The sequence below is a fragment of the Cynoglossus semilaevis genome, chromosome 11 (assembly GCF_000523025.1).
Source record: "Cynoglossus semilaevis isolate Cse_v1.0 chromosome 11, Cse_v1.0, whole genome shotgun sequence".
NCBI classification, from domain to species: Eukaryota; Metazoa; Chordata; class Actinopteri; order Pleuronectiformes; family Cynoglossidae; genus Cynoglossus; species Cynoglossus semilaevis.
The window spans coordinates 16232397-16244460 of record NC_024317.1 but is presented as its reverse complement, the minus strand read 5'-3'; the positions used below and the strand labels follow the sequence as shown (position 1 = coordinate 16244460).

Sequence of the window (12064 nt, the reverse complement as noted above, 5' to 3'; positions counted from 1 at the left end):
GCTCGGCTTAAAATGGCACTGAGGTGACGAAAAAGTTGTTCAACTGGCTCCTAATTCTTTGTTTTGGTCAATGGCCAGTGACGAGACTCGTAATATACCAGGGCAGATTCCTCCTCAGGACATCACTAGTACGTTTTTTCTGTGTTAGTGTGTGGTTTGCCGCTGTCAAAGACTGTGACGCATGTATTACAGCAACTCCTCTCCTGCTCCTGAGGTCCTGTAATCTGGGAGGCCTTGGGTTTTCAAAGCTGCCCTTTAAACAGGGGTGAGCAAGGATTTTTTTGTGTCTCAATCGTCTCATATCACTTCCTGCTTTGTTAGTGTCTGTAAAGCTATGTAATACTGGAGGACATTTTATCAAACTTTAGTTTTCTCTACCTTTACATCCAAACTGAACACCAAAGTGCTCATGCTGGTCCACTGGCCAATAGCCAGTTCCCACTAAACACACACACACACGGGTATGAATACACAGCTTGTTTTATTGTTTGCTGAAAACCAGGTGCTGGTTTGGTCTCCACAGCTCCTTCATATTAAATCAGGATGAAACCCAAAATATAAAACACACAATATCTGTTTTTTGGTTCGTGTGTAACAACCACCGGCCTCCTGTGAAGACAAAGGCGCTGTTTCTTTCACTCTGGGAAGATTTGTTTACCACAGTTATTGAGTCTTCAGACAAAACAGCCATTTATGTAACTGTGATGGGAAACTGAGTTTTTGTCAGACTTTTTTCACTTACTTATGTTCATAATACCAGTAATGACTAAAATCCACCAACGCCAGGAAGCTAAATTTGGACAATTACATTATTTTCTCAACATTACATTCTCATTAATAATTACCACATTTGGATTAGTCGCAAATAAAACCAAGTTTGAACCAACACATCTACTTGCTGGTATATGTCTTTCTGTCCCAGCAGTAGACAGAAATCAAAGTTTTACTGCCAGATTTAAGAAGGTCAGTTTATCGCAATTAATCATGATTAATTGACCACTGCCCTGTGATTAATCATATTAAACCTTCTAATCTGCAAAGTTCATTAGTCTACCCTAATTACATGATACAAATTATCATGCAATTTCACCCTTGACTGCATCCACTGCATCCACACAGAGCCAAACAAAGTCAGAAAAGTTGGATGTGATTGGCTGAAGATGGTGCCTCAACACATACACGCTGATGCTCTTGTTTTATCACCATGCAAGGTCTTGTGAGTGTAACTTGATAAAAGACATAACCCTTTCTCCGTGTGACTCTATATGACTTCCTGCGCCAGTGGTATACCCTTGATAAATGACAGCAATTCTAACAGGCTGTCAAGGACGTATGCCAAATATGTGGCCCACATTTCATTCCTGAGCAGGACATGGAGCTGTGACAGCAGCCAAGTCATTCTAAACAGATATGTGATGTTAGACTGTGACTGGAGCCACATGACCAAAGTGGAGTAAGGGTTGGGTTACAGCAGTGCTATGTCAGAGACTCGATGTTGACCTCAGTGAATCATATGAGACGTCTCACCGTGACATACACACACACACACACACGTCTGTCTACACTGTGTCAGCTTCTCTGCTGGGTGTGTTTGTCAACATACAAACAAAACGTGTTCTGTAATGGAGACAAAGAGGGGGAGGGGAGGTAAACTTCCTGGTTGCCTGGAAATGATAATGATCAGCCAGTGGTGCCCTCAGCTGGTCACTTAGCAACAGCTCAGCTTACACCTTATATGGGAATGAGCAGGAGAAAAAAACACAGCTCGTGATCTGATTATATTTGATTCTAATGTCATTGATTCAGTGACATACAGGGAGACTGGTGGGCTGATGACTCCCTCAGTAATCACTGCTCAAAGAAGTGAATCATTAATGTCATCATTTTATTTGGTTATTTAAAAAAAAAAGAAACAACTAAAAACGTTTCCGACTTTTGCAGATCATTGAGCAGTTCATCAATGACACATGGAAGGAGCGCTACAATGAAGAGATCACCAAAGGCTCACAAACAGCCATCTGGTCTGTGGCTGTGGCCATTTTCTCTGTGGGAGGAATCCTGGGCTCCTTCTCTGTTGGACTGTTTGTCAACCGTTTTGGAAGGTAAAAAAAAACCCTAATTGAGGTTTTCATGGAGCAAAAACAAGTCAAAAACAGTCAGAGTAATTACTTTTAGACCTGCTTTTAGTTGTTTGAGGATAGATGCAGGTAAGATCACATTGGGGAGTTTTAAATCAGTGGCTTTACTTTACTGTGTGAAATTGTTTGGTTTATTTGTTGTTTTTTTTAAAAGATTCCCCAATTTTATTCAATAATAAATAAATTGATTTATATAATATAAATGTAAATGTTTAAATGTAGATGCAAACGACACAGGATAGAATAGAATTGAACTGACCTTTCACCTTTGGTGTTCACAGAAAGAACTCCATGCTCATTGTCAACGTCCTGGCCTTCATCGCAGCAGCACTGATGGGTTTTTCAAAAATGGCCGCCTCCTGGGAAATGCTCATCATTGGCCGTTTCGTGGTCGGCCTCTACTCTGGTCTCTCTACAGGCTTTGTACCGATGTACGTGGGTGAAGTTTCTCCCACGGCTCTGAGAGGAGCCATGGGAACACTACACCAACTGGGCATCGTGGTCGGCATCCTAATTGCACAGGTCAGTGGGCAGACGTTTATCTAGATATTTATGAAAATGTAAGTTTTTGATATCTTTCATGATGGGCTGTTTGAACATTAGTTTTATTTTTATTTGACAGAAGATTTGTGGTTGTTTAGAAAAAGACGGACTTGGTTAGTAAATATCTATGTCTACCGCGTGCCTTTGTTTGGTCCAGGTATTTGGCCTGGACATCATCATGGGCAGTGAGCACCTGTGGCCACTCCTCCTGAGCTTCACCTTCCTACCTGCAGTGATTCAGTGTGTGCTGCTGCCCATGTGCCCGGAGAGCCCACGTTTCTTGCTCATCAATAGGAATGAAGAGAACAAGGCCAAGACTGGTGAGGTCACACACACAGAGTCACTGTTCTAACTTAGTTTAACTGCATAGTTTGGGTCAGGAAACATTTACATCCATGCATTTACCAGATGCTTTTGTCCAAAGTGACCTCCAAGAGGATGATAAACAATCAAGCTACACAGAGGAACTCTTGGAAGGAGACTGCTAGTTAGGAAAGTGGGACTTCTTAACTAGGATGGGTGTGCAGAAGGAGAGGGGAGGTACAGGAAGCTGCTAGGACAGGAAGTGCTCTCCGAATAGCTGGGTCTTCAAGAGCTTTTTGATAATAGACAGGGACACCTCTGTTCTGGTGGAGCTCAGTAGCTCCATCCATGAGAAGAGCCTGGATTGTCTTGTACGAGGTGTTGGGATTGACAGAAGACGTTCCCAGGGTGCGCAGAGTGAGTGTGTGGTAACATATGCCTTTATCAGGGTGCTTCAGTAGATTGGAGCAGACTCAAGTAGAAAAAATAAAGATTTGTCAAGACATCATTATCTGAAGTCCATAGAAATTAAAGAGCAGGCCAACGTGTTTTCAAATTTTAGTGCTGAAGAAACTCCGGGGCTGCTCAGACGTGAGTGCTGACATGCAGGAGATGAAGGAGGAGAGTCGGCAGATGATGCGAGAGAAGAAGGTCACCATCAAGGAGCTGGTCACGTCGCCCCTCTACCGCCAGCCGCTCATCGTCGCCATCGTCCTGCAGCTCTCACAGCAGCTCTCAGGCATCAACGCTGTGAGTTTATTTGACTCGACCAAGGAATTGATGAAGGATATTCAGTAAAGGCTGAGGGTCAAACAAAACCTTTTCATGTTTCTCTAGGTGTTCTACTACTCTACTAAAATCTTTGAGACAGCTGGGGTGGAGCAGCCGGTCTACGCCACTATTGGTGCTGGTGTAGTGAACACAGCTTTCACTGTGGTGTCGGTGAGTACAGTGTGAAGTTTATTTACGTGATTTGTTTGGTTTTTTTATGTGATTTTTCACATTTTAAATAAAATCATTCACTTACACACAATAAGACATTATCAGTTGGGTTGCAGGTTGAAATTCCGCTTGAAGCCACTTAGCCTGCAGTGTGAACACAGATTTAGTACAGTACAAATTCTAAAAAAAATCTCATTTTGGAGTCAGATTAAGAGGAAACAGTGCCCCCTGGGATTTGGATTAAAACATACTCAATTATTAACACCAGATCTTTGTAAATGTTGACTCACTTTCTCTTTTTTTATTTTACTTTTAAGCTCTTTATTGTAGAAAGAGCAGGACGTAGGTCTCTCCACATGGTGGGGCTGCTGGGAATGGCTGGATCCGCTGTCCTCATGACTGTTGCTGTGGCTCTGCTGGTATGTCCACAAACACCAGCCCCCTGGTGAATCTTTAAACAACTTTAGTTAAGAGTCTTCTTATCAAACTTCTTGTTTAATATTTCAGGACCAGGTCACCTGGATGTCCTACCTCAGCATCGTGGCCATTTTTGCCTTTGTGGCCTTCTTCGAAATCGGACCTGGTCCCATCCCTTGGTTCATCGTGGCTGAGTTGTTTTCACAGGGACCCAGACCTTCAGCTATAGCTCTGGCTGGTTTGTCCAACTGGACCGCCAACTTCATAGTGGGAATGAGTTTCCAATATGTACAGGTGAGTCAAAGGGTGTCAGTTACAACACAGAAATTAATACTATACTTTAATTTAAAAAACACAGTTTAACTGTGGACATAAAATTACTTTGTGAAGATCAGTCACATTTTAGTAAATGAAACTCCATGATAAATGAAAAAACATGTTTAAAACATGAACTGTGTTTGTTTCAACTTTAGCAAAAATATAAACATATTTATTCTTATTATTTGTATTATGTATTATGGTATCAGAAGATGCATTTACACTCATCTGCCAGATGATGGTGATATGTTATTTATCTTCAGTGTTTTTTCTTTTCTTTCAAAAAAGTAAAAAATACTTTTTTAGTGAATGGTTAAATTATGTTGTGTTTTGTTACATCATTAAAGGCTCTGAGAATTCTCACTGACATCTGCTGTTACTCCATTCTGCAGGACATCTGTGGCCCGTATGTGTTCATCATCTTCACCGTACTGCTTCTCCTCTTCTTCATCTTCACCTACTTCAAAGTGCCAGAGACAAAGGGCCGGACATTTGACGAGATCTCGGCTGGTTTCCGCCGTACAGCCGCCATGGACGTGGAAAAGCACTCCCCGGAGGAGCTGAACAGTCTGGGAGCTGACTCCCAGCTCTAGGACAGACTTTTATTTTTTAACTTCCACACTGTCACCACATTTCGGGGTCGCAGTCCCACTTGATTCTCCCAACACCAAAATCTCCTGCAGCTCCTTTTTAATATGAGAGAGAAACTCAGTGAGCGCTGTTGTCTGACAGCTGTAGACTGGGATGGGGGAGGAGGGGAGGTTGTTTTTTAACAAAGTTTTAAAGAAAGAAAGCAAGTGTTTTCATCAATTTAACCGTCATAACGCTTGTTTGACTAAATATATTTATTGATTAGCCTACGTTCTGTCCTTAGCAGCCTGTTACAGTTTTTTTTTTATTTCCTGGTCAAAGAGAACCGTAGCTGTAGAATTGGTCTCTAAAAAATACTTCTTTGGATGCTGTATCACTGTAGACTCCTGCACTGTAAATCCTCTATCTCTGTGCATCAGATGGGGGCGCTCGATGGAAAAAATTGTGCCTGACAAGTTTCTGTGCCTTTAGTAGTTACTGAACACTCCAGGTCTGTCGTATGCTGTTTTTCACTGTGAGGAATTTTTAATCTGTCAGTCAAATGTTATCTGTTACTGATTTACTCCTTTCTACTGTAGAACACAGTACTTGTTGCTGTATTTTTGGTCATATATATTAATATGTCTTTTTTATCGATGATACATCTGCACAGCGTCAGTTTTTAGCAGAACAGCTGAGAGGTTGGCTCTAAATGTTGGCTGTAAATCTCTGTACGCGTCACGTCCAAGTGGCCTAAAGTAAAACATTCTCCAATCTGATTTCCTCTGGTGTGGAAAGAGTACACACTCCACATCAGCTCTGCCTCTCAAACCATTTGTGAGTTTAAGTGCCTGTCTGAAACCATCATTCCTTCTGCCTGCAACTTTCCAGCCTGTCACAGTGTGTGTCAGCCTTGAGAAGTAAAGCCTTGTAGTATTTCTCTGGGCTGAAACGACACGTGGTGCCTTTAAAGTCTGACAACCTCAGAACAGGAGCCGTGGAATTATTTCTCAAAATATTGTCAGAAATTGTGACGTGGTTTTTACGAGGGACCAAAAATGAATATCAATCTTACTGACGATTAAGTTCTAACCATAAAACCAGCAGTGTTCCTTGTACTGGTGGACGCTCCTTTTGTGCCTCGTTTCCAGCAGTATTGCGTTATGGTGTCTTTCTTGTGGTTGTGCACTCACTGCAGACATTGGCTGTTGACAAAAAGAAGACAAAAAACAAGAAACGAGTGAACCATGTGGTTGCTCTCCTCACATCACCGTGCTGTACAAGGCACTGTCTGTAACTGCTGTATCACTCGTATTCCTGTCAGTGCATTGTTTGGGGAAGGTTATCTTTTTTTTTTTTTTTTTTTTTGTAGCAGCACTTTATTATTCAGTTTCTTAGTCACCATCATTGTGTTGTTGTTGTGATCAGTGTGGAAACGATTACTGAAGAGAGAGTGAAGAGTAGCTAATGGATGTCTGATGTGGATGAAATGAAAATGCATAGAGTTTTGTCTTAATTTTTTTTGTTTGTTTCTATTTGTATCCGCATTCTCCTCTAAAAACATACTGAGGTCAGTAGTGAGTGAATATTTAAGTCCTCAAACTTTATATGTTTTGTCTAAGAAAACATGTACATCATACCAGAGTTGTTCATTAGATCTCAGCCCAGCCTTGTTGGAATGCACTGTAACAAACACCTTACACGTTTTCACCAGCGAACTCCTGTAACTGCCTTAACACAGTGCATGTCCACACACACTGACATCATTTCTATAAACAAAAAACAAATTAAATTTTGTATTTTATGTACATATAATACACCGATGTTTGGGAATTGTAATATGTAATGCAATATTAACTTCTCACACAGGTCAGTAGTCTAAACACACACTGCAGCCTTTCCCTCTTTGAATTTAAGATTGAATATTTCTGTTTTAGAGAAGTTTTTCAAACTGTAGGTTAACTAATGTTTAGCGCTGTAGTGTATCTCTGCCACACTTCTATTTTTTTTATCCAATATTATATGGATAAGCCGTGGCCTAATGATCATTTTATATCTGTAGTGCACAGAGTGTATTTTAATTTTATTTGTAATATTATAAAATTCTGTGTGTATGTGGATGGTAAACTGCGTGGATTACACTCTTGTAACAGTGATTTATTGGCTGAATTAAAAAAAGCATACATACAGAATTCAAGCTTTCTGAGTCTTGTTTTTGTTTCTGCTTTAGCCCGCTGTTCAAAATGTCTCTTGTTTGTCCACTTGGGGGCAGTAGAAACAAAGTAAATCGTAGTATGATCACACAACGGGCAAAAATGGCCCAGATTCGATTTTATTTTTCCCATACTTTTCAAATGTGTCCCAGGCCACGTTAATGCATCATTTGTGTATCTGTAAGTCTAAGAAGCTTATTTCACTGCAGGATGACTGTCTACATGTTTCCACAGTTTGAAAAATTCCAATATTTTGAATGTTTTTCAATACGTTGATACGTTTTAGTCCTAGGTATATAGACTCTGCATTCCACTACCGACAAATTGTCAGCTGTGCCCTCTGCAGATTTACTGTATATTAGTGATACTTGAAAATGTACTCAGTACTGTATATATACACTTCTGTAAAACCTTTACACATTTCTGTCTATAGGTGATGTTTTTCAAATGTTGGTGCCGTCTCGGCAGACTCACTCCCAACTGTTGGAGGTCATAGAATGCAGTGAGGTGTCCTTGACCTTGACCTTGACATTTTTGGGCTGGAGAAAATAACTCTGAGCTGACCTCCAGAGGTCACCTTCAGATGAACTGGATCGTTGGTTATTATTGTAGTATTTCGACTCTTCACTCGTGTTCTCCGGCTGCTTGTAAAGAGTGTGAATCTCACCTCACTCCCTTGTTTGATTGTTCTTTTTTGGTCTTTTCTTGACTTCCTAAAGCCAGAGTCACCCTTCAAACCTTAGACTCTAACAACTGAACCCTCCCTCCCCTCTCCCCTATCCCTGTAACCTTTGTCAGGTGGTTGCAGGCAGCATGTTAGTGGCAGAGAGCAAACAGCTGAAAACACATCCTGATGTCCTGCCTTCGTCTGGTGAATTTTAAACAATTTTCAAGGTTGTCAGGAGTATGTGGGATAATTAGATACAGGAGAGGCCGAGGCAAATGCAGCCATTTGAATACGTTTGATCCTGGACTATCTCAGGAGAGTTAGTAGTCCAGACATACAGCCAGGCTGTCCAGAACCTTCAGAGTGGACACTTTCAACACTGATACTCAGCGATACTACAGCTCCTGTATTTCCCTCAGCTGTTCCCCTCCCCACACTGAGGCACTGGATAGAACGGTTCAAAGGCAGCTTTCTGATAAATAACTGACATGATGTTGTTTGATGTCCAGCCATTATTGATTTCAGCACGTTTAAAGAGGCAGGAGATGGAAATCCTCCTGGGGAACAGATGTATGTTGAACATGAGGTCAGGCGACCTCTTTAAAAAAGCAAATTTTGATGCCAAGCGCAGATTAGCCTTGGGGTGTGAACGTGCTCTCGTCTTCTTCTGTGCATGCAGGTCACTGCGGGGGGGGTCTTCTCAGTAGAGTTTAATGGCGGTCGCATTTAAACTACAATACAAAAAAAATGGAAGCAACAATAGCGGTGTGATTGTAGCCGCAGTAACACAGTGGAACAGAGGCAGAAGTGTTTCTGGATGAGAGTGTGAGCCAGGAGTGTCAAATAAACAAGCTGGAAAATTAATATTTGTGCACCATTACTGTTAGCACTGAATTATATTATAAATACATAAGAAATTATTATTATTGACGTTGGTAGCATAGATGACGACGTGTGTGCAGGACATATGCTGCCCGATCAAGGACGTAATGAGTGATGTTCAGCTGGTTCAGGAGCAGTGGCGTCCTGGTGGTTTTGTTGTTCCTGCCCCTGTGGTGTCTTCATTAGCTCTGTGCCCTCTTTGATAATAACTCCACATCCCTCCCTGTCCACCAGCCTCACCCCATCTCTGGCACCGAGCTGCAGATATTCAAAAGAAGAGTTTTAAAAACATAATGTGTTTACTGTAAAATTCAATGAATCTTTAGGCACAAACCACTTTTCTTGTCCTGCAGAGGGTGCTGTTAATCTCTAGTGTGCCACAACAGAGGTTTCCGAACTCTGTGGTGTTAGACTGTAGAGAAAAAACCGATATATTATTTGCATATTTGTATTCATTTTCAGTATGAAAGATGATGTACTTTGAAAAATTCTTATATTATTATTATATTTTACTATAGTGGCTTAAAATATAGAACAAAATGTCTAAAAATGTACTTCAATCTTAGAACACCTGAAACTTGAGATACTAATTAATTAACTAACTACTAATTAATTAATTAACTAACTCATTTAAACTTCCCAACAATTTTATAACAAGAATAGTAAGTCTGCACGATAACTTCGCCCCCTCACCTGCACATACACACTGCCACCTAGTGGGTGAAACGTCCATTCCTTTTTTACATACAAACTACACAGAAAGATCAACTGGGAATGGAAACTGGTGCACCATGTTCTACCAACATTTGCCACCGTGTAGCCATACTGGTGAACATTTCCACTCATAAACACAGAAAACAAGTTGCAACATGAAAGAAATTAATGAATATGTGAACAAAAAAATCTTTAATTTAACCCAACTGAAACTGACAGCAGTTACAGATTATAATCCAAAGAGCTTTGAGGAACTACAGCAGCTACAACAGCATAATGAGACATTACAGCAGAGAGCATGGAGCATAAGTCAACATTAGTAATTACTCAGAGTGCAAATGTTTAATTATGGGACGTTTAATTTCTGAATTATTATTATGGCAGCACACACACACTGACACACATACACAGACAAGACAACAGTATAAACAGACACAGTTTATCCAGAGCCTGGTTAATGAGCACGTCACCCAGGGGCAGAGGGCAGCGTTGAGGCCACTCAAACACTCACATGAGTCTTTATCTGATACAGAATCCTTTTGTTCTGATACTAGTTGTAACCCAGAACTGATTATGCAGATTTCTGATCACTCTGGCTCATCTGTCCTCAACCAGGCTTGGAAAGATGAAGCTTTTCTTTAAATGTCATCATCTTTCTCTTGACAGTAATAGTCCGAAGCTCCAGTGTTGTTACAACAAAGCAAAAGAACAGAACTTAAAGCAGCTTTTCAGTAGAAAAGTGCTTTGTCAGATTTATTTCAAACTTCAACTTTTCCCACTTATTGTTATGATCAGAATAAAATCCTAAAATGAACCACAAGTTGGTATTTACATAAACAAAAACAAAACAAAAAAAATCAACCAATAGTAGCTACTTTAGCTACTAGCTATTATATCTGAATGTTAAGAATCTTTAATGTCGGGCAGGTTATCGTACGGTTCTGAACTGATAAATTGTAATTCGATTAGATTCAGTCCGCTCTTAAATAATGAAAATGGCTGGTTTGTTACAAAACATAAATGTGCTTTATTTTTTCTCTCAACCATAAACACGAGGTTTTAAATTTAACTCGCTGCGGCTTCATTATGCACAGGACTACTGGGGTTCATGGGAAAATCAATGTCATGGCCTATGATCAATATTGAAAAATCAAAACGAAATTGATTCCAAATTGATTGAATCACTTTTATTTCACCTAGCCCTTCTTTAATACGAGAGAGGGAGAGAGAGAGTGAGTGAGAGTCCAAGCTGCTATTAACTTTCAATCCTGCCAATTATTCGTTGCAGACGTTGCAGATCAGCAGTGACAGCTGAAGACATTCATGACTGACAGAGTGTAAAGAACATGACAGTTAAATGAAGCTTGAAATGAGCAGAGGCTGAAAGACAGAGAAACACAGAGGCCGACGACAGCAGCAGCAGCAGCAGCAGAGGTGATGGCAACATAAAAGCAGGGTGAGGAAGATGATGCTGTGGTTGGGGGAGACAACCACAGCCTTGTGGGCTTGATGTGATCTAGGAAAAAGGCTGCGTGAAGAAAATTACAACGCATTAGAAACCCAGCAGGAGGCACCGTCGTCCAACCACAGAGCTACTCTGGTCTGAAGTCCCAGGCTGGAGACAGAAGCATGGAGGACATTTGTGATGCTGAGACCAAATCTAGGGTCTGATTAAATGGCTGTTAGCTTCACAAGGACAGATGATGTCCAGCGTCATGTCTTGACAAAATTGTTGTGGTGCAGAGTGGAGTCGTCCTTTAACTTTGGTCACAAAGAAAATGTCATCGCTGGACAAACCTGGAGTCGTCTTCTTCTTCTTCCTCCTCCTCTCCTCCATCTACCCCTTGTCGTCACTTCTTCACCTTAACTGTCACTCTGATCTGCTCATTTCTGATCTAGTCCATGCTCTAGTCCACTGTCTCTGAAGCAGACATCATAGCATATCTCACTGCTATTCGCTAAAATCTCCCATTTAAACCTTGCTTTATCTCAGTGAAGATACAACAGTAAACCACATCTCTGAGTCGTCACCGATCGTGTTCCTGAATATTTCACTCTCACCTGCTGCTGACTTTCCCTTGGCGTCAGCTCTTTCCATCACAATTCACAGAGCAGTGGGTTGTTTTGACACTCAGATAAAGATTCAGCTGTGACCCAGCTGTTCTAAGACATGCTGGTTTAGTTTCGTTTTAGTAAGTTTAGTTGTTAGTTTAAGCCTTCAATGTGGTTTTAATCCAGACCTTGAGGTCAAGATGAAGGATGTTCTGGACCTTGGACACGTAGACTAACATCAAAATCACAACATATTTTGTTGCTTTTTTGTCCAATGGAAGTCTCCAGGGAACAGCTGTTAGAAC

General features: G+C 40.9%; 1 protein-coding gene across 1 annotated transcript in view; it reads left to right on the top strand.

The window, feature by feature from the left end:
* Positions 1 to 7423, top strand: part of slc2a1b (solute carrier family 2 member 1b) — a 15512-nt gene extending 8089 nt beyond the window's left edge. Inside the window, exons 3-10 of the mRNA XM_008320937.3 lie at positions 1942 to 2102; positions 2420 to 2660; positions 2839 to 3001; positions 3547 to 3734; positions 3822 to 3926; positions 4244 to 4345; positions 4434 to 4637; positions 5054 to 7423. Coding sequence (XP_008319159.1) covers positions 1942 to 2102; positions 2420 to 2660; positions 2839 to 3001; positions 3547 to 3734; positions 3822 to 3926; positions 4244 to 4345; positions 4434 to 4637; positions 5054 to 5254 — 1365 coding nt within the window. The 3' untranslated portion in view covers positions 5255 to 7423. The remainder of the gene's footprint in view (positions 1 to 1941; positions 2103 to 2419; positions 2661 to 2838; positions 3002 to 3546; positions 3735 to 3821; positions 3927 to 4243; positions 4346 to 4433; positions 4638 to 5053) is intronic.
* Positions 7424 to 12064: the final 4641 nt, after the last annotated feature.